Source organism: Neolamprologus brichardi, chromosome 12, assembly GCF_056152115.1.
Source record: "Neolamprologus brichardi isolate AB-2024 chromosome 12, ASM5615211v1, whole genome shotgun sequence".
NCBI classification, from domain to species: Eukaryota; Metazoa; Chordata; class Actinopteri; order Cichliformes; family Cichlidae; genus Neolamprologus; species Neolamprologus brichardi.
In genome coordinates this window covers 12615195-12636874 of record NC_142115.1, presented here as the reverse complement: position 1 = coordinate 12636874, position 21680 = coordinate 12615195, and the positions used below count along the sequence as shown (strand labels likewise).

The 21680-nt window shown below is 41.9% G+C and overlaps 1 protein-coding gene and 1 long non-coding RNA gene across 4 annotated transcripts in view; both read right to left on the bottom strand.

Moving 5' to 3' along the window:
- Positions 1–717, bottom strand: part of LOC102784755 (transmembrane protein 132D) — a 28320-nt gene extending 27603 nt beyond the window's left edge. Inside the window, exon 1 of the mRNA XM_006803133.2 lies at positions 613–717. Within this exon, the coding sequence (XP_006803196.2) occupies positions 613–685 (73 nt within the window). The 5' untranslated portion in view covers positions 686–717. The remainder of the gene's footprint in view (positions 1–612) is intronic.
- An 8624-nt stretch (positions 718–9341) lies between these two features.
- LOC102785050 (uncharacterized) lies at positions 9342–14607 on the bottom strand. 3 transcript variants are annotated; one of them, XR_004844039.2, is made up of 5 exons: positions 14539–14607; positions 13280–13450; positions 12384–12577; positions 10247–10333; positions 9342–10154 (listed from the first exon to the last, which is right to left on the bottom strand). It is a non-coding gene; the product is annotated as an uncharacterized LOC102785050 (long non-coding RNA). The 3 variants fall into 3 exon arrangements; XR_004844038.2 differs by lacking the exon at positions 14539–14607 and adding an exon at positions 14285–14352; XR_437362.3 differs by lacking the exon at positions 14539–14607 and adding an exon at positions 14057–14102.
- Between the last annotated feature and the right edge of the window lie 7073 nt (positions 14608–21680).

The window sequence follows — 21680 nt, the reverse complement described above, 5'->3', positions numbered from 1 at the left end:
GATGTGCTTTTTCTTCTTCATTATCAAGTTGGAAATCTAGATTGCCTGCCTCTTGTTTGCCTCACTGTACATGAAAATTGGGTCCCCCAATTTTTTTTTTTAGCAGAAAGCCAAAAGAGAAAGTAATACTTCCACCATGACAAGAAAGGCACTGAGCATTAAAGCACTGCTCACGTTGTAATGTAAACCCATCAAGTTCTTTACCCCTCACTGATTTAATCCTAAATGTTTAATAGGCTATCTTACTCACTGCTGTGGCACTCTCTCCTGCAAGTAAGACACATGTGCTCGTGTTACCCTCACTGGATCGCTGTATCATAGTGGAATAAGATGTAAGTCACAAATGAGGACATTTATGTATTATTTATGTTTTTAGAAGATGCGTTCATCTTTAACGGCATTGCTGAGAGTAGGCCCACCTCCATTCAGTAATATGTACACATGATGGAGAGTTCAGTCTAATAATTTGTTTTCAGCTGTTACAGTGAAAGCCAAAGGTTCTTTATGTTAATTCATTGCACTTTGACATGCGCTAATCTTGAACTCATTTTTCACCTTTCTTCTTTTTTTAAATTTAAAAACAAGCAAACTAACCACTTCGTTTTCACCTACCTTGTGTAATGACTGCTGTAATTGTTGCAAAGACTATCTGTAAGATCCTCCACCTCTGCCAGTGCGTGCTCATTTTGGCACCCGGCTCTGCACGCTATTCCAGGCAAGTTCCCTGCGTCCGTGCGGTTGGGTTTTGCTTCAGTAGGTTAAGAAGGGGGTCCTTTCATCCATTCCTGCAGTTCGGACGCTTTCCATAATCACACTTGTGCGAGTATAAGTGGTAGTGTAATCCGTATTGCTGGTAAGATGGAAAGCGCATCGAGGTCTGTTCAAGTCCCGGCTGTGCGTAAAAGTTGTGCGTAACGATCCTTGCGGGGCTCTTAGTGTCCGATCACAAGACGTGGGGCTCTTGGGGTGAAACCGTGTGACTGAGAAAGCTACGCTTGGATCATTAATACCCTTCTAAACGAATTATCGCTCAGATTGAGTCGGTCTCCCAGTCTGCCGTCGCGGCTGGGACTCTGCGGTGTTAAACGGTTGAAAGCAGATCACTGACTGTCTTGTGCGCAATCCTCAGGGTACTAAACTCATCATCTGTCACTGTTCACTCGCTCAGGAAGCCACGTCCAGTACGCAGCGAGTAGGATTAACCCTGCCTTGCGTTTGATTGTAATGTCAGAAATGATCATAGGTGCCGGATTTCTGATCACTTAATCTGCTTCAGTCCATGATGACCCACGCTCAACATTCAGTGAAGCTACTATAGTCTGTTTGTGTTTTGAAAGCTAACTGTCCAGATCTCATTAGTGAAAATAACAAACACAAGGGATAAATGGGAATTCACGTGGACCAGTATTTGATTTGAATTCGGTTTTTTCTTTTCTTTAATAATTGTTCTCCTTCGATGGAAGTGATTATTTATATTTGTGTTTTTTTCTTAAATTAAATATCCATTGTTAATTATTATAAAATATAAATGCTGAAGTAGAAAAATAACCTTGGCCTCAATCGCGATTTAAAAAAATATATATCCACAGCGCAATTTCACTAAATTGTCTGCTTTGTGTTACAAACGTACTGAAATCGGCAAAGTTGTTTCTTCTTTACTCTCCAAATCAAGGATGATTTTCTATACATTGTCTGCAGGCATCGCAACCTTTTCAGACATCGGCTGGTTGAGTGCAGGTTACTATCAGTTTAAACTCTGCCAGGATGTAGCCGGCTCATTAGGACCTGACATCATCACACTTATGTCATTATTATTGTTCTTTTAAAGTGTAGAGAGGAAAGTTCTCTGATCTCTGATCAGTGTGAAACTTGGAAACTTTCACTGCTTTTTTTTTTTTAATATTGTCCATCAAGAGCATAATAAATTCCAATAGTCATCAACCTCATCAGGTGGATTTTTAGTGCCCTCTTATGGTAAAGATGAGTTTCTCTGTAAGTAATCAAAGGTGAGGCACTAGCTATAGCTTGCAGCCCAGTTGCATCAGAAATGAGCAGGTTTCCCACTTATTTTACTTCATTTATTCATCAGGTGACCTGATGAACAGAAGACCAGAATGTATGTATCAGTGACTTCAAATGCACATGCTGCACCAGAGTGACATTATGGCCTCATGTTTTTGCGCAAACCAAGATTACAATAGCTGTTAGTCATCTTTCAGAAACAAAAGCATGAACATACATTAATACCGCTGCAGTAGAACTCGGAGCACACTGACTTATTTTAAGGAAAAAAGTTACTTGTTTGTGTCTTGTAGTTAGGTAAACAAGTCTGTAGGCTCTAAGTGTAATAGGGCTTTATTGACTAATAAAGAGGATTAACCAACATATCAACACACAGAGTGTGTGACCAAAGCTCACGGTATCTGGAAACAGGAGGAAGTTGCCACGAGCTACTGCTGTGAGCATATTTGAGCTCCTCCCTAGCACTGCAGCACTGTGATAAGCAGCAACAGCAGCATCTGTATGTTGGGGTTGCTCCAGTACGCTGTAGCGCTGCCAGAGGATAATTTAGATCCTTTCCCATTTACCTGCTCCTCACACACAGAGACATAGCAGCTACACTGTGTTTTGTATTGAGAAAGACTGAGAAGAAGTATGCCACCCCCAAGGGTGGTGCACTTTCAAACACACACAAATGCAGGACTGGAAACTGTATGAAAATGAATAACTGTCATAAATCCATGCAAATGTTTCATCACGTTGAACAGGCCTTAATAGCTGCAAGTAAACAGAATTTTGCCTGCTATGTAAATGAGATATTTTGATTCGGGGTGCTGGCAGCTAAATGGTTGAGTAATTTCCCAGGCAAATTTTAATTAAAATAGCAGACGCTTGCTGTTATAAAGGAAACAGCCGTCTTTGTCACCTGATGTTGCGCGTAAAGCCAATCACTTGACACACACGCGTGTCACACACTCGCCCGTCATTTCACATGACATTAAGCTGCAAAACAATAAATAAATAAATAAATAAAAACTGTGACCTTGTGGACTTCCGCAAGAGATTTTAGGAAGCCTCCAAGGGGTGCTTTAAGATGCAGAAAGAACATATGGTGAAACCTGTCAAGAATATGGTATGAACACTTACAGGACAGAGAAACATCACAGGCCTCCGGATATGCAAGTTATGAGATTGACATAGATGGATGTCGCGGAAGAAATATGCTAGAGTGGGGAGAGTGGCCATAAGCTTATGATAGATGTGAGTGCCACAAGGAAGGGAATGTGTTTTCAATGTACATCATCCTTCTGCTTGACAGATAGAGGTAACGTCTGCCGAGGTGCATTTAGCCACACATAACGCTCTAATGTTCCCATTCTCATTTTCACTGTGAACACAGAGTGTGCACTAGAATTTACATATCGTTACAATAACATTTTTTGCGAAACATTAAAGGTTGAACATGTGCAGTCACATGGAACTTTCCTGTGTCTGTGGACTGTAGACCTTTCTGCTGGACTGTATTACTACACAAGAATTGGGGTGGGGGGCATTAATAGCTTATACATTGTCATTTTTTTTTGATAATAATATATTTGTGGAAGTTGATAACCCTTCAATAAATATTCATGTGTGACGTGTGACTGGCTTTTTAACAGTTTTACTGGTGTTGTGGTTAAAGGGGTTTTGCACAATTTTCGGTAATTCATACCGCCACTGGCCACTTCATTATTGCAGCTATTTAATTGTTTGTTAAGGAAACTATCTAATCAGGCAATTACATGGCAGCAACTTAATGCATTTAAGCTTGCAAGCATGGTCCAAACAACCCGTTGAAGTTCAAACTAATTATCAGAATGGGAAAAAAGGTCACTAAGCGACTTTGAAACGTGGCGTAGTTTTTTGGGTCATATCTGCAGTATTTCAGAAACTGCTGATCCACTGGGATTTTCCTGCACAACCATCTCTAGGTTTTACAGAGAATGATCCAAAAAGGAAAAAAATATACAGTGAGCGTCAGTTCTCTGGGAGAAAATACTTTATTCAAGCTGATAGCAAAGCAACAGTTACTCAAATACCACTTGTTACAACAAAAGTATGCAGAAAAGCATCTCTGAATGCACACCTTGAACCTTGAAGGAGATAAGCTACAGCAGCAGAAGACCACACCAGATACCACTCGCGCCAGCTCAGAACAGGAAACTGAGGCTGCAATTCAAAGGCTCACCAAAACTGGTCAGCAAGAGGCTGGAAAAACATCGCCTAGTCTGACAAGTCTCAATTTCTTCAGCAACATTCAGATGGTAGGATCACATTTTGGTGTAAACAACACAAAAGCACAAATCGATCCTGCCTTGTATCAAGAGTTCAGGCTGTTATAGTGTAATGGTGTGGAGCATATATATTAGAGACACACATGGGGCCCCTTAGTATCAACTGACCATTGCTGAAAGAACGCACCTACCTGAGTATTGTTGCTGACCATGTCTGTCCTTTATGACCTCAGTGCATCCATCTGCTGAGGGTTGCTTCCAGCAGGATAGTGCGCTGTGTCACAAAGCTCAAATCATCTCAAACTGGTTTCTTAAACATGACAATGTTGGGTCCAGTGATGATTTTTCAAATGGCTTCCACAGGCCCATTAAAGGGTGGCTGTGGCTCAGGTGGTAGAGCTGGTCGCCTACCAATCGGAAGGTGGATCGATCCCCGGCTCCTCCTGTCCATGTGTTGAAAAATCACTGGGCAAGATATTGAACCATGAGTTGAGGGGGGTTCAATGTCTTGTGCGAGTGTGTGAGTAACAGATAAAACCACTGTATGATTATGTGTGTGATTGAGTAGTAGAAAGAGCTTTGATTGCTCAAATTGAGCAGAAAGGTGCTATATGCGTACCAGTCCATTTACCATTTACTACATTCAGCACATCTCGGTGCAACAAAGCACCTTTGGGATGTAGCGGAACAGGCGTTTTCATCGTGGATGTGCAGCCGACAAATCCGCAGCAGCTGTGTGATGCTGTCATGTCAGCATGGACCAAATTTGTGAGGAGTGTTTCCTTGCACTTTGTTGAATCTGTGCCAAAATTAAGGACCTTCTGAAAGGTCCACTCGGGTACTGGCAAGGTTGTAGCTAATAAAGTGGCTGGTGAGTGAATATTTGCCTTGTTAGTGAATAACGGTTAACATTGGCCGATTTAAATGCAGTCATTGTGATGCAGCGGAAATACTTGGCAACCACAGGTGTTCCTAATGACATCCTGTCCTTTAAGGTGTAAAGCCATAATTAATGTGATTAGTAACACCTCAGTTGACATAGTTCGAGTGAAAAAGGCCACTGTGAAGAGGGTTTATTGACACCACTTGCATATCTGTTAACAAGCTTCAAATGTGAACAACTGTGGCCCAGTTTCAGCTTCCATACACGTGAACAAAAATAAATCAAGAATAATAATAATAAAAAAATAATTAATATATTGTATTCAACAGGTGCCTTATCAAACAATATGTATAGGTTATTTTCTTCCAGAAACACAAAAGTAGCAAAAAAAGACAAGCCAAGTGTTAAAATGAGAACATGTTTTACAGATGACAGCTCTATAAAACATCCACAAATTGGTTTGCTGCTTTCAATAAAGGATTTCTAAACACTTCATAATATTGGCCTTGTGAGAAACTTGTTAAAGCTTCTCTGCAATTGAGAGACTTTAACACCTTTGTAAAGAAATTTCATCCAGAGAAGAAGTTATAACTCTGAGAGAGCTGAGTACTAACACTGTGCCAGTGTTCCCTCGTGCTGGGGACTGGGACTGATCTCCATATTTATCCTGAAGTTATCTTGGCCACAACTAGCTTCAAAGTTGGCTTTCATGCAAGCTCTGCGGTGTTGATAAGTTTTGACTAATTGACAGTTATTTTGAGTTAACAAGTGTTGACATTTCTCACATTTCTCATCTGATAAATCAACACCTTTGCAGACAGAGCTCGTTATTCAATCTGCTGAGGTGTTTAATTAGTCCAAAGAAAACTGGCAACATGTTGATTTTTAATAACTCATTATTTATTTCATTTTTTTTTTAGATGCAGAAAAGAGATAATTTTCCTACTCAGCAGGAAGCAGGTTGGGGGCTGTTCAGCAGAGACTTTGGGCTTTTTGCAGGTGGCTGTGGCTATAACTGAACACAGGAACAAGCCGTTCTCTAAAATGTCAGTGTAATTTGAATAAGAGCAGGAATGAAAATCTGACAAGTCAAACTACACCCACCTATGCTTCAGTCTTCTTAAAACTGTGTCACTCACGTCATCTCTTCACGTGACTATAGTTAGGGATACTCCCACACAGAGTGGGTTCTGTAAAGCCACACTTTTTCATCCCATACAGCAAACCTTCAAAACCTTCAGTGACTAACAACCACTAAAGCACATGTTCCCATTATATTCGACAATGGATTTTATTTTTTAGAAAAACCCACAGGCAAATCTTTAATTTGCCGGAGGATTTGTCCTGTTAAATGACAACAAAAATGGCATCTGCGTGTCCTTAACAGACGGGAGATGACTGGAGGCTTTTTTTGCTGTGACATGCATGTATAGTTTCCGCTGCACTCCCACACAAGCTGCGTCTCTCCAAACATTAATGACAAAGGTGTAAAAGTTATGAGGTACAACGCAGAGACCTGAGCAAACACAAGCTCAGATGTGCTCAAATATGCCCAGAAGCCTGATCTTTCGTCAACCCCCAGGGTCCTAGAGGCACACAGTTTAGCTCTGCAGTGTCACCCAGAGGTAGCTGGAAAAACATGGCTATGCAAATGATTATTCAGCTTTAATGACAGCAACACAAATATGAATGGCCTATGGTCAATGGTCTTGAATAGATTTGTGATTTGCAATTTTATATTTGGACCACTGCTTTATTTGAACAGTACACATCAGTGCGGGTTGGGGTTTTTTCTCAAAGTCTTTTGCAGGGAAAATGCTGTCTGCAGCTTCCTAATCTAGCCCAAACTGGGCCATGAGAGACAGCTCTCCATGTTTGGGTTGAATACCCCCAGGCAGCCGAAGACGAGTTTGTTCAGCCTAATCTCCGCTGTGTGATGTGTGACTTCTTCCCCTGCTGTCGTACTCATGTAATCTGCTGTTTGTGCCGCTTTAAGTCCGGGGAGTAGCAACGGGTTGAAGCGGGAAGACTACATGATGGGAACTGTCATCTCTGCCCCATCGATGGGTGCTGCCAGTATCCTGCTAATCCCCAGAGTAATCCCACCACAACAGAGAAATCAAGCGCACCAAGGCAGGCAGGCAGGACAGGGCACTGCAATATTCCAAACAGCCAGTGCATGCTTTAGCACTCACACACACACAAACAATATGCACATATGCAAACAGTGTTAACACAGTGACAGCAGGCGCTTTACATAAAAATTGGCTGTCACGCTTAACGATTGGATCAATGTTTTCAGGTCTCAGCTAATAACAAACAAACAAAAAAGAAATGTATGAAGCGGCTAAGGACTGTTTGCTGTTTGACTGAAACAGACTCACATCCCTGATAGGAAAAAAAATGACTCAACTGTATGATTGAGATCTGTGGCACATTTCTACACTGCCACATTGTTTCCTGACCTCCTGAAGTGATCCAAAGGGAGAAATCCCGTGACAATCATCGGAAATGATTCAAGCACAAACACTCTGAACGATCAAACCGTCTTTTTCAGTTTTCATTTTGTTTTCAAGCTCGTGGCGGTGGTTCTGTGAAAGGAGAGGATCACAAGGATCACTCAACCGAGACAAAAAGAAAAAAGGGGGAAAAAACTGATGTCACTTTCCTGTGCCATCTCACAGCTGTCTAAAATAGCACAGAACCTAGATGTTTGGCTGCTTCTCACTGCGATGTAAACATGTCTTCCTTGTTATATTTGCTTTGCTCCTTCTCTAATGAGGGGACTTTGATATCTTTGCTGGAGGCCATCTTAGCAGTCAGAGAGATGTCTTAGCGATAACAACATAAAGCGACCATAAAGCCTTGGCTTCTAAAGGTTTGCTTCCCTGTTAAAGGCAAAAGAAGACACATTCTAAGCAAATATCACACAGCTACAAAGTTCATTAGTTGGAAACTATTTGTCTTTTAGTAATGGGATCATTTGTTTCCTGTTTAGTAACGGAGTAAGCAAGGAGGTTGTTGAGTAAATAAAAATCACTGATGCAATAATCGGGCCTTTAATTAAGCTGCCTACCTCATAAAAGATACATCACCATCCACTCTTTTGTCTCATTCATCTATCATTTATTGTCTTTTTTTTGCAGCACGGCTCCATAAACTGTGCCAGGTCATTTTTTAGTACAGTTCATGTTTCCAAAACTAACTGGGAAGTTTTCTTTGGAGAATCCTGGATATTTTGTGAAACAATGAAATTGATATTTGCTTTTGAATGTGTTGCTGTTTAGACTGAACTACTGTCCTACTGTCATTTCTCCTCCAGCAGTCTCACAGGGGCAATTCAAAGGTGGCAGTACTTTGATGTCTGAGTCGCTGCTAAATATTAGCACAGAAACTCAGTAAGTTAAACTTTAATGTTGAACACAGACATTTCTGCCAGCATCATTAAATATACCATTTTTTGTTTGATTGTTTTTTCTGGGGTGAAAACGGAGTTGTTGTCCTTGGTGCGTCATTGTAAATTTAACTGTATAATGTTAAATAATTTAAAATTAAGCTGAATGCTCTTGTGCATTTGTAGATGCAAAACAATAGATTTTTACATTTAGAAAAATGAGCTCACCCTCATACGCCTCAAAGTGGTTTGGTCCATTTCTTAACCTTACTTTGCAAACTTTGCAGAGAGGAATGTAAAGCAAAGCATGTGTTGGACATTGATTTCTTTTTCTTTGTTTGATTTTAACTTCTACCACTTACATAATAAAACTTATTTATGGTTGTAACCAGATTGCATTTTGTTAGCACCATTATCTCCCAGTTGAATCATGTGCTTCAATGCAGCCGCCACATTGTTACCGGGGCAGCAACATCTGCCGTTGCATTGTTTATGTTTATAGCAAGCTGAATTAAGCCACTTTTCAAGTGGTCTGGTATTTTATCCTCTCCTCTTGCACATTCTTCTTGGTCCCCTGTGCCTGTTGTGCCAAAAATACAAACAGCACTGACACATTTATAATACAGAAATGCCTGGAAGGACCTTTTCAGTGTTTTCCGATGTAAAGGAAAACTTCCAAGAATAATATAATGGATTATAAAGGAACGAGGTTGTTCTTTATGGCAGCATCACCGGCTCCATGACAGCTATAGTGGATTAAATAGTCACTACAATACAGTTCGTGTGACAGCTGTAGAGGTCAGACAAGGGGACTAGACAGACTCTTCTATCTGATGCTGGCAGGATGAGAGGGCCTTGACCTAAATTTAATATGTTTGCCAAAAGGACATGTGCATACTCAGTATGAGGAGATTGTTGGCTGTGCACTTTAACAGTAACAGAGAAGCAAGACTTGATGATAAAGTGATGCCTGTAATGGTAAGAGTGAACGAAAGGGCAAACATGACAGGTTATATAGGTGCAAGGACAATTAAGTACAACGCAGGTGTGCTGCAAAGATATTAATCCAGCTGGAGAGTGGCCCATAAATGCCACCCAAAGGACCGATGAGGCTGATGAGGTTGATGGAGGGGTCAACGTGACTGAACTGCAACACCCCATTGGTTGAACATTAAGGTCATGAGGTGGACCTTCAGAGAATCAGATTGTCAAGGATGAGAAGTGCCGGAGGCAATGTTCAATAAAACATGAGAGCAATCTTCTCACCACGAGTAAAAGTACTCAGCTGTTCAACTCCGGCCAGCCCAAACAGATTTCCCCTGTGGGCCAAAAGCACTGCAGCTGCTCGTTCACCACGGCTGGCAATCCACGCTGCCATCAAATCGACAGCCATTGGCAGAAATAGTGCTGGAAATTGGTCAAACTACCACACAGTATCTGACCTCTGACAAAGCTTATCTTGCACATGAAAACGTATGGCGGTGGAATCATAGTGTCTGTCTGCTCCAGCTCCTCTTTCTGCCTCATTAGTTGCTGATATTGGATAGGTTATCTCAGCTTCCAGCACATTTTAGGGTTGCAGCCGGCTCACCTTATCCTGAAACTGCAGCAGTGGAAAGGTTACATTTTTGTGGCAATATCACACCCCAAACTTTTTTTTTCTTTTTTGAATATCATGATTAGATGTGCGCTCACTGCTTCTCCTGAAAGTTTCCTGTGTAGCAATTAAGGTGTGTCAGTGATGGCTACATCCTGGGTTGGTTCCATAGTGAAGGCTGCCTGCTACAGGGCATGAAATGAGAAGGAGACAGATGATAAGCTTCTCTCTCATGCTCTGGGGAGCACAGTCAGTCATGATGGAATGAATCATGATGGGCAGGAGTCTCTGAGTAGGAAAGTATGTTTTACAACCACAATATGGTCAGACACGCTCATTGGGTTCTTGGAGTACTGGAAGCAAGAAAATCCTCAGAAATGATGTGTGACTAAAGTACAGATGCAGTTTGCTTTCCTTTTTTGAACAATACCCCTTAATTAGATCTGAGACGTACACATGTATTTGTTTCGGTTTAGATTTAATTCACTGATGTAAACGGGCATAGCTGCCTAAAATCAGTACAAGTACAGCAGACTGTAAATATTGAACTTACAAGTCTTCCCTTCAGCATTCTTAAAGACACTCTGAAAGACCAGAGGGGGCTGCACATCTTAAGCCCAATTTCCTTTCACTGATAGAGTGCCAGGTTCTAGGAATTACCTGGCAAAGCGTGATCAGGTCCAGAGGATTAGCAAGAATATTCTCTTCCAGAAGTCAGAGAACTTTTTTCATCTCCAGAGGGTGGTTTAGGAAAAGGCCAACGAGTGGATGTCAGAGCTCAACTTTAATTTATGTATATTTCTTTTCAAGCTAACTCACAACAGCATGACATGCAGTCTGAGCAGTTAGTCAGCCATGTTATTAGATTTTTTTTTTCTTCTTCTTCCTGGAGACGATGGTGTGCACATAAGAAGTTCTAGAACAGGCAACATGTCAACAGGAAGTGAACGAGGAGATATGACATTTTGGGATATTTAATCATGCTGTGTCATACAAATGATCAGGTGAAATGAGTGAATGACTAAATATTCAATCAGAAAAGCTGCAGCAGTGCAGCTGTGCTGCCATCTAGTGCTTCGATGCTGCAACTCGCTGCTTGGTGCCGGGTGGGCTTGCAGCAGGGACATAAAGCTGGACTGCAGTCCTTTATCTCTTATTATGACTGTGTGTGTGTGTGTGTGCCTGTCACTGAGGATTGGGCAGATATGTGCTTTTTTTACTCAAAGCATCTTCTAGTGTCAAGGAGCTGCACATGTCTCTAGCAAGGGGAATCCCAGAGAGAATCCACATTTCCATACTCCATATTTAACTCCACAGAGTGTCTGTGTTGGACTTGAAATTTTATTCCACCTCCCTAATATATTAAAATTACAGTTACATGAACATTTACAGCAGAAGTACTCTCTACCAAGAAAAGTTCGATAAAAATACTGATCATATAGAAAGGGGCCATGTTCACTGACAAAAAAGCTAAATAAGATGAGAAATGGTCTTTTTGACTTTCTTGCAGTGACTGATGCTACCCCGAGTTAGCATAGCTTAACTTAAGACTTCAGACTGGGGAAATAGATATCCTGGTTCTGTCTAAAGCTGACTAGATCTATAGCAAAAAAAATCTAAATAAATTAACCAACAGGAGATAAATAATAATGGATGTGCAGTTGTTCAGAAAAGTCATGTTCTAAGGTCTTGTAGTTACTGTGAGGCGAGAGTAAGTGTGCTTTGCACAGATAAAACAGTTCAGCTCTGGGAAACCCTCAGGGCGCCTCGGGTTAAAATTTCAGTCATGAAGCACAATATCTCCTTCTTGTGCCCAGACAGAGGCCTTCATCTTCATCCACTAGAGCTATCTACAAATAAAACTTGAATGGCTGCAATTAACTTAAGACACCTCAAATGTGAAAAGAATTTGAAATCATATTTCGCCTGTTAATTTGTCAGTAAATATGACCGCTACAAACCGCATTCACTGCTGCTGTAGGCTTCAGACATCAGCAGGAGCCTGCATATGATAAAAGTCATCATTAGCCCCTAACTTTGCCTTAAGGTAACAACCTTCCATAATTGAACAGTGTGTACTCTCTGAGAATCACACAATTTGAATCTCTTTCTAGGTCACATAACAAGCTACCAAAGAAAACTACACATGCTCAGTTACAGTGCCAAAAGTGGAAGCAATCCTTTTGGACCTAGAGTTGGAATTTCTTTCATCACTTCAGGTGATACAGATGTCACCTTGAGTTTTGTTATTGCTCTGCTGTCCTCCATGGGCGGCCGTTGTACTGTGGCTCCACTCAGTGATTGACTGTGTATGCACCACCAGACGAGTAGCACCAGGACAGAGCCACTTATCACTCCGGGAGCAATGGATGACCCGGGAACAGAGATGCAGCCCGGACCACGCACTGTGTCATCTGTCTGCCAGCTGCCTAGGTGAACCAGAGGATGAGGAGATGAGCGGAACTGAGATTTAGAGCCGGCCCTTCCTCACATTATCTCCCTCACACCATTGCTCATGATGCTACATTTCCTAGAGCTAAGAGCCACTGGAAGAGACTTTACAACTGGGGGATAATGGGGCAGCTGAAGTATGAGGAGAGCCGTGTAACACCATCGGGTCCGTGCTGTTATCGGTATTTCTAATTAAAATTAGACTCCCGCTTTGCATATTTGTCAAGCTCAATAAGTTTGCTCAGAATTGGTGTGTCAGCACTGACGCAAGGGCATATCGACAGCTGTGCACCGCTGCCAGCTTGACAAATGTCAGAACATTTATTCTCAAGGAAAGGAGATTACAGTTTGATCATAAACGTTCCCTTCACCCTTATCCTCAACCTCTTCTGTTCCACAGTGTAAGATTATTAAAGCTGTGAGTGCATCGATGGATGACCATGCCAGGGGATTAAATCATTTGCCACAAAATAAATGTACATCTGATCAAACAAGAAAAACTCAGCTACAGCATTCGTACATAAAATACGATTACTTTCCATAATTGTCTGCGTGTGCGGTTCAGTCAGCTGTTCAGTCTGCTGTTTGTGAGGCAGCGAGCCACACAGAGAGACACATCTTTGCATCCAGGGAGAGCACAGGGAGAAATGGTACATTCAGTGGAGCTGACAGGTACCTACCTCTGATTCAGTGTGATTTATTTCCACATAGAGCCCGGACGTGGCCAGTGCATCGGCAGGTCAATTTGGTTTGGGTAAAAGAAGAGTTCTCTGATTGATAGAGAGAGGGCCAGCCATGTTCTCTACGCTTGGCTCCCCCTCCATCAGGGCCCCTGCTATGGCCGATTAATCCTAAACACACAGAGTAGAGGCTCAGGCAGGGATTTTGTGTGCATTTGTGTGAGCATCCATCTCCAACCTAACACTGGCTTTTCCTGGAATTAAACTGTTTCATGGTCGTTTTTGGAACTGGACTTTTATAGACAAATATTTCTGATATTTACATTACCCGCATTAGTTGCAGAAATGGTGTCGCCACTAGATGGCAACATCTGCTTAATTAAAATTGTTTTTCTATTACTGTAAAACAGATGAGTTAAACCAATATTATGTTAATGAGTTATTTGGTATGTCAGAAAGTCCTAACCAATAATTAAACATAAACCAACCTTTCTCTTGAAGACTTATATATTTTAAATGTCTAATTTCCCATCAAATCGTTGCCCAACTCTTTCAAGAAACCGACATGTGCCTTAATTCACATAGGCTACTTCTATATGGAAACTACATCAGATAATTAAACATTATCAAACCTTTATTGTTTAAAATCGCTACCCTTCCATTAACCTTTAGCAGCTAACACCATGATCTACTATCTTAGCAGTTTCACCAACATTAAGGTAACAATTCTTTACATTTTTATGTCTTTCTCTAGTATTTCCAGCATTTATCCATTACCTTTACCTCTTCTTTTTAAGCATTGCCCGTTGCTTTTATCAAAGAGTTTAGCATTGCCGTTAAACCGTTTTAGCTAGCTATTGCTGCTAACCAGCAATAGCTTAAAGTGCACTCCACCATCTTTTCCCTATAAGAAGTATGGCCTACCCTTGTTTGTTTACATTTCCAATTACATGTGGCTTTCATATATGCAATCAATAAAACAAAATCATTTCCTTTTTTCCCCACCAGACTACTCTGTAGTCTCAAACACAGGCAAACGAAGGAGAGCAAAGAGCCGCTGACTCTCCTCTTTATCAGTCAAAACAGCATAGCCAGGCTGCTCCCTGTAGTTCACTTCAATCCCTCTCTCTTGTGCCTCCTCTCAGTGCACACCCTAAGCCTGGGTGTGTTGGATGAGACTTAACAGACCCTACGCCCCTCACAACTTCAATGCGCAGTATGGTCAAAGTGCTGCCTGATGTCCCACTGACCCAACCCACCTCTGAGTATCCGTCCAAGGTCTCTCTTTTTGTGTAACTCCCCCCAACCTGCCCGCTTTTTATCCCTTTATCCAGGCATGAGATCAGAATTCCAGATCAGGATTAGGGTCAGCATCGGGATCAGTTGTATCATATATCTACTGAAGCATCTCTCTGCATCTCTCTTTCTCCTCTCTGGCTTTGCTCGTCCACCAAAAGATGTTTTATCTTGTGTTCTCTTCTCTCCTGGAGATGAGTGACACATCAGAGATAGCCTTCAACTAATCCTATCCTTTATACTCTGTGAAAGGAAGTTGCGAGCATGTAGCCCTTTCACACTTTATTTGTTGTCATTTGAAATCATGCTTAATGTCATGCTCAGCTTCAGATGGGGAGCTCTGTGCCTTTTTAAATTTCACTCAGTCTGTGATGCACCGCTCAGAAACAGGGGAAACTTAAACATCAAAGCGAAACAAGAATTCTTCCAGTCCAACTGTTGGTTATTGTTGGAGCTGCTCCAGGAAAATAGCTGATGATGTGTTGGCTGCGTGCCCTTCAAAGCCCACATTGTCTTTGGTTGGAGAATTTTAAGTGTCATCATTATACAAAACTGGAATCAGACAAATCATAATATATAACAGGCAGTGATCACCTTTTTTCTTTTCTATTGGCATAAAGAATTATATACCTGTGTCTGGTACTGATACATTTCTTTAGGTAAATGTAAGTCATCTTAGCTGGAACTGTAGTCACTAAAATCCTTCACTTGTCAGCTGTGTGTGCCCATTTCTCCAGCAGGTGGTGCTGCAGAGCTGGCAATCCTACTGAAAGAAGCTCAGGCGAAGTTTTAGACTGTAAGACACATCCCCAGACCTTTACCTGACCTCCCTTTCCTCTCTCGTGCACACACCTTGTCAGCGGGCTGGGCCTTATCTCTCTCTGACTGAACTAAGCCATTGAGTGCACACTTGACCTTGTCATTATCTTGTACCTGGCTTTGTTTTCACTCTCATTTCTCCCTTTTGTGTGCTCACTGTCTTTCCCTTTCCGCACTATTTGAACAAAGATAAGAGCAGAGTCTATTTACTAGCTCAATAACCCCTCCCGTATACACCCAGACACATTTTGTTTATGAAAGAAGCCTTGTGATATTTCAAAGAGAGGCACTGACCATGACCTTCTGTGGTGGTTTGAGGTTACCAGTCAGCACCACTAAGTCTTTTTCCTCTCATTTGCAATGCAGAGGAAGGAGAGAAGATCAAACTTTTTATGTGAAGTACAAAGAGTATTAAATACTGTATATGGGCTCTCTTCCTGTTAAATGTTAAACACAAACTTCATGGAGTGAATTAACTCGGGCTATAAAGAATAGAAGGAAGAGGAAGAAGATTTAGGCCATTAATCTTGACATTTATGTGCAAAATGAAGCCTAAATAATAAGAAAAATATAATTTGCACGGGACAGTAACAGCCCCAGCTTCGTCATCAAAGCTTTCAATGTCCCTGTGTCCTCACAAAATGTCAGTACTGTGCAAAACTACAAAGGAAACTCCAGCAACAAGTGTTTACTGCTGTTAACCTTCATTCAAATCCACTATGCTTTACCAGTGTCCAATAGTCAATATAAGACAGCTGGAATAAACCAAGATTCACCTAAATGATATAGCATTTATGTGGATTTTTCTGTTAGTAACATTGTAACCTGTAACCATACTCTGATTCAGTTTTACTTATATCACAACAACAGTCGGCTAAGATGTGATTCAGCCAGTGGTTGGCTTACTTCATCTATGTCAGTATGAAGCTGTTATGACATCTTTGAAAATAGACTTAACCATTTTCTTTCTAAGAGTTAAATCAGAGGATAGCACTACTGTAGTTGTCGTTCTCAAAGGGGGGGGGGGGGGGGGGATAGTTTAATTTTAATGGAGAGAGACAGAATATCAACCAACAAAAACCCAAAAACAAATTTCATAAAAGTTAAAAACTGTTTTCTGTTTCAATGAGTGAAATAAGTATTTCATTCCCAAGCAAACATGACTTATTTCTTAGTACCATAGTTGTACAGCAGGAAGATCTTTCTTGTAGTTGGTCACCAGGTTTGCATCTCAGCAGAGATTTTGGGCCATTCCTCTTTACAGAAACTCTCTAAATCCTTCAGATTTCTTGGCTTCCACTGGGCGACTCGAAGATGCAGCTCCCACCACAGATTTTCTATAGGAATAAGGTCCAGAGACCACTCCATGACCTTAATGTGCTTCTTCTTTATCTTTTCTTTCGTTGCCTTGCCGATAGGTTTAGGGTCATTGTTGTTCTGTAAGACCAATCCACGACATGTCTTCAGCGTTCTGGCTGAGAAAAGGAGGTTCTCATCCAAGATTTTACAGTACATGGCCCCCTCCACTGGACCCTTAATATCGTCAAGTTGTCCTGTACCGTTAGCAGAAACACAGCCCCAAAGCATAATGTTTCCTCTCCTGTGTTTGACTGTTGGGTTGGTGATCTCAGGGCAAACTAAGCTTTTCTCTTCCTCTAAACACAGCGGGTCAAGTTGATGCCAAAACGTTTAGTTTTATCTGACCACTTCACATTCCCCATTCTCATTTACATGTTCACTGGTAAAATGAAGACGGGCCTTTTAGAGAAAGGAGAAATTGGGGCCACCACCTGACTGAGAGCAGTTGATTATCCTTTTATATTTCTTCTACAATTGCACGATCAGTTGTCATCTTCTCACCAAGCTTCTTGTTGATGTCTTGGAGCCTGTTCTAGCATTGTTCAGGTCTACAATCTTTATCTTGATGTTCTTTGACAGCTCTTTGGTCCTGCTCATGGTGGTGAAGTTGGAATGAAAGAAACTGATTCTATGGATGTTTTAATAATTAACATTATTCTGCTATTCATGCTACATGATAATTTAGAAACACAGAAATAATATAAGTAGTTATAAATTTAAAAAACAATGGTCTTGTTTCATATTCCTTTAGTGTTATATATGTGTTTATCATCCATTTTCCCCTAGTAGTTACAAAATCCTGAGCATCAAGGAGGAAATACACATGTAGAAGACAATTAACAGACTGTAACTGTATCAGACAAACACAGTCTTATGTTAAGGTAAAGGTAAGTTTAACACACTGAGCAGTAGATATTGTCTATTTTTGTCACATCATGTCTTCACTGTATTATTCTTACAAGGAATAAAATGATGGAAAACTGTGATTATCGTCAAATAGCTCACTCTCACCAAAACTGACTGATGTGGTCGACTTTCAAAGTCGCCTTCAAAATTATAATACATATGCTATCCATAGAACAAGCCTTAATATATCTGTCCATCAAAAAGTTCACTGACAGCATGAGGAGAGATGGTGCTCGCCTTTGATTCTAATGCTAAGAGCATAATTTATGTAAGATGTTTGAATGGCTTTTTGAGTAAGAATAGATTAAAGGAAGTTTCATGTTTGAGGAGCCAAAAAAAAGTGCCTGCAAAGCAGTGTTTTTAAAACTCCTGGGGCTGCAAGGGGGTTGATGAATGAGCCGGGTGCAAACGGTGATTAGCTCAAGCCATTTCTAACATCTCTTACAATACAGTTTGCCAATCACAGCTATCCCTTGAGTTTTCCTCTTTTCTGTAAATATGAAAGACCTTGTCCTGACAGTGACTTCAAACGTGGAAGCAGCGGGCCCCATACCAGGCCATGGTGACTCCTTCAGCCCTTCCTCTCCACACATCAAACCCCAGCTGACAAAAGCAGCTCTAGGTGGCATAATGAGACGCACTGCTCCTTTCAACTATGTGTGAAGTGTGACATTCTCTGTCTTCTTGTATCGTGTGTTGACACTGCAGCCTGTATGTGAGGAGCTGACCGGATGGTACAGAGAGCCTTCCACCTTTTAGACTCCAGCTGCTGAGTGCCGCATCGTAGATCACCGAGTTCCTTAGGTCAACAGCCAGAGTCGCGCACACAAGGACGTGCTTGACACAAAAGCAGAGGAGAGATGCTTTGGTGTGGCCCTTCCCACTCCAGCTTCCTCAAGATTGTTTCATCTGCGTCCAGAGGAAGGTCTGCAGACTAAAACATCAACTGATAACTCAGTGTTCGCAAAGCCTTTTAGGATAGGCGGCACTGGTGACCTGTAAAACAGTTTTATGCACATGTGCACCCTATCACCCTGCCTTGTGACTGACTCTCTGGTATTTTTTGGAGGCGATGAAGGCCATTATCGGTGGATTAGCAGAAAGTAAGATGGTAGGGGCGTGTTCACAGTATTGGAACATGCCGGCCTCATTCTCCCTCAGCTATATCCTGTGTATTACCCTTCTCCACTGGGCAGTAGACAAGATCCAATAAAGAAACAGAAGCTCTGGAATCGAAATCGAAAACTGCACCTCTCATGTGACTGCTAAGCTATAGCCAAAGGTACTTAACCAAAGGTTTAGTAACCTGAAAGAGCCCTGCATGCTTCCAGGAGGGAAACCTGGGGCTCTGGATCTAAATACATAAAGCAGCAACATGTCACAGCACAGCCAAAAAAAACAAGAACTGGTTTCTGCTCCCTAGAGGAAACTGCACAACAGCTGCATTCACATCCATCCACAATTAATCCCAATTCATAGCATAATACATTTGGACAGGTGGATTGATAATCTAACATGTCTTCCCTTTTTTTTCACGATTATTATTCTGTTCCTCTCACTTTTCAAATAGTTTACTTTAAGCCCGAGGGTGTGAGCCATCGTGTTTTCTATGGCTGCCGAATTACCTCAGAGCGCGCATTGCCTAGCTCGCTGCCAGAGAGGGAGGCGAGTATTGTTTTCATGACAGAGATCAATGGGTGGGTGAATGTGCTTTAATTCTGCAGGAGCTCCTCTCCCAGGCTAATAAATGCAAGCCTCCCCGCTGACTGAGCTGTCGTGCTGAGCCCAGCGGGGGTCAGCCTTTTTGTGTTCCTGTGCCCAAATTATGGAACCATCAATACACTCCCTGGAACCAGTCAATAGAAACCCGCTTTGTGGCCGAGGGGAGACCAACTTCAAGGCCGATAAAAAAAAGAAGAAGAAGAAGAGAAAAAACTAAGCTCTGACAGATTTAAATAAGATCAGGATGAAAACTTGATATGTTATACTTTTAAAATTTTGGATTTACTTGTGCAACAGTTAATGGATTCATCCGGCTAAACCTGTTTGCATGCTGAACATTTTCTTAAATGCTTGTTTACATTCTGCAAGTTCTTTAGTCGTCTGAGGTGGGCAGTTCACCCTGTCCATAAGAATTGTTTTAGTTTTTTTTCTGCAGATCTGTGTGTGAGTAAAGTGGAAGACATAGTGTTTCGAACTGATATAAGTTACAAAAAGGAAGCTAAGACTTAGTGTTTCTAAAATAAACTTGTGACTTTTTACAGGGCACAATTAAAATTTCCTTCGATGCTTTTCAGGATCTGTGAAACATGACTCCTCAACACACACACACGCACATGCACACGCACACAAAACTACATTGCTGTTTCCTGAACCAGAGGTTGTGACACACTTTTTCTCGAGAATGCATATGCAGTGAAATCTGTTGTCATGCATGAGTGTGTTTCCATACTGCCTTACTGCTGCTTGTAGCATCAAGTGAATTATTAAGTACCTAGCTTCAAAAAGCTTGTAAAACTCTGTCCTCTTCCAAATCTGAAACTTTCTTTTTCTTCCCTTCTCCTCTTTTTCTCTCCTTCTCTTATTTTTGTCAGCTTCTCAAACATCAAGTTGTCTCCAGGTTTTCAAACGGGCTGAAAAATATGAGTTTCCCCAGCTTGCAAGCGCATTCAAAGGGCGCGTTCTTCAGATGTGCCACCTTGCAGCGTGGTGGTGGCTGTGCAGGAACAGGATCATTCAGATATGCTAATGGATCAGCGGGGTAGCTCCAAGCGCGGCTTACCCCGCTTTAAAAGACAGCTGCCTTCTCCCTTTCTTTTCATGCCCTACTCTCAGCCTGCCTCTCTTTTTCCCACTCTACATTGATAGCAGGTTGAAATTTAATAACCATTAAATTTCGACTAATTAGACAGATAGAGCAATTAGCTGGGTGCATGTAAATCCAAGTCGGGAAATATGTCAGACAAAGAAGAGTTCAGAGGATGAGTTTGGCCAGTCGCTGAACGCAGCTGAGGTTAGAGTCGGCACAGTGTAGGCTAATGATATCATGCTCAATGCAGAGAGCTGCAGATAATAGAGCAAGTGCCCAGTGGCCCTCCCCTTGGTAAAGTGGCCCTCTGTGTCAGTGCCTGTGTGTTAGCCGTTGGCTGTGCCGCCGTCCCACACTCTCCTGGGCTATCTATTCTCTCCAGCCAGAGTCATGCTGCGCAGGAATCCTGGGTGATTGGGTTTCTTTCAGGGGCCTTATAGTCAGTCATAAATCGGAGGGGATCCTGCCCAGCCCCTCTCTCTCGCCCCTAACCCTGGCTCCAGCTGGCAGGGGACGATTGTTGGAGAGCCGAGGTCATTGGAGGGTCGCTCTCTGTGGTGCTTCTTAACTCCCTTTGCCTATTTTTTTGTACCCCATCCACTTTACTATCCCCCCCTCCCCTTTTCTCTGTGTCTCCCAGCTGAGGTTGCTAGGGTTTGGTATTTGCTTTTTAAGACCATGTTGTAATTACAGAGGAGCTCTACTCCCCTTGCCGCCTCTGGCTCACTCGTCTCTCTCTCTCTCTTTTTTTTTATCACTGGTGATTGGTGGTAAGAAGCTATGCTGGGGCCATCTCACCGCTCCGCAACAGGATTTTGTACTGTCTCTCCCCCTGAACACACACAGAACTGATTCATTCACATCTTCTAACCTTTTCTGCAGCAGAAAGAGCGCGGCATCCTCACTCCAGACAGACAGCGAACAAACGTGAAGACCTCTCTGCACACCTACAGAGAGGAAATGAGTACTAATTTTTGTTAGCATTTGCATGCAATCGCTGCAAAATAAACTGAAGGGAAAAAAAGTACTTTGATAAAAGTGCAACTGTTGCATGTCAGTAGAATTTCTCAAGTTGCACAACAAATCAGTGTGCCACAGGCTCAGGTCACATTTCTATCTGGTATAAGCCAGCGGCTGCTTGCTGTTTTAAGAAGAAGAGTCTGTTTTTGCTGTTAAAGCAGCAATGCCACCACAGAGAACATCAGACACAGC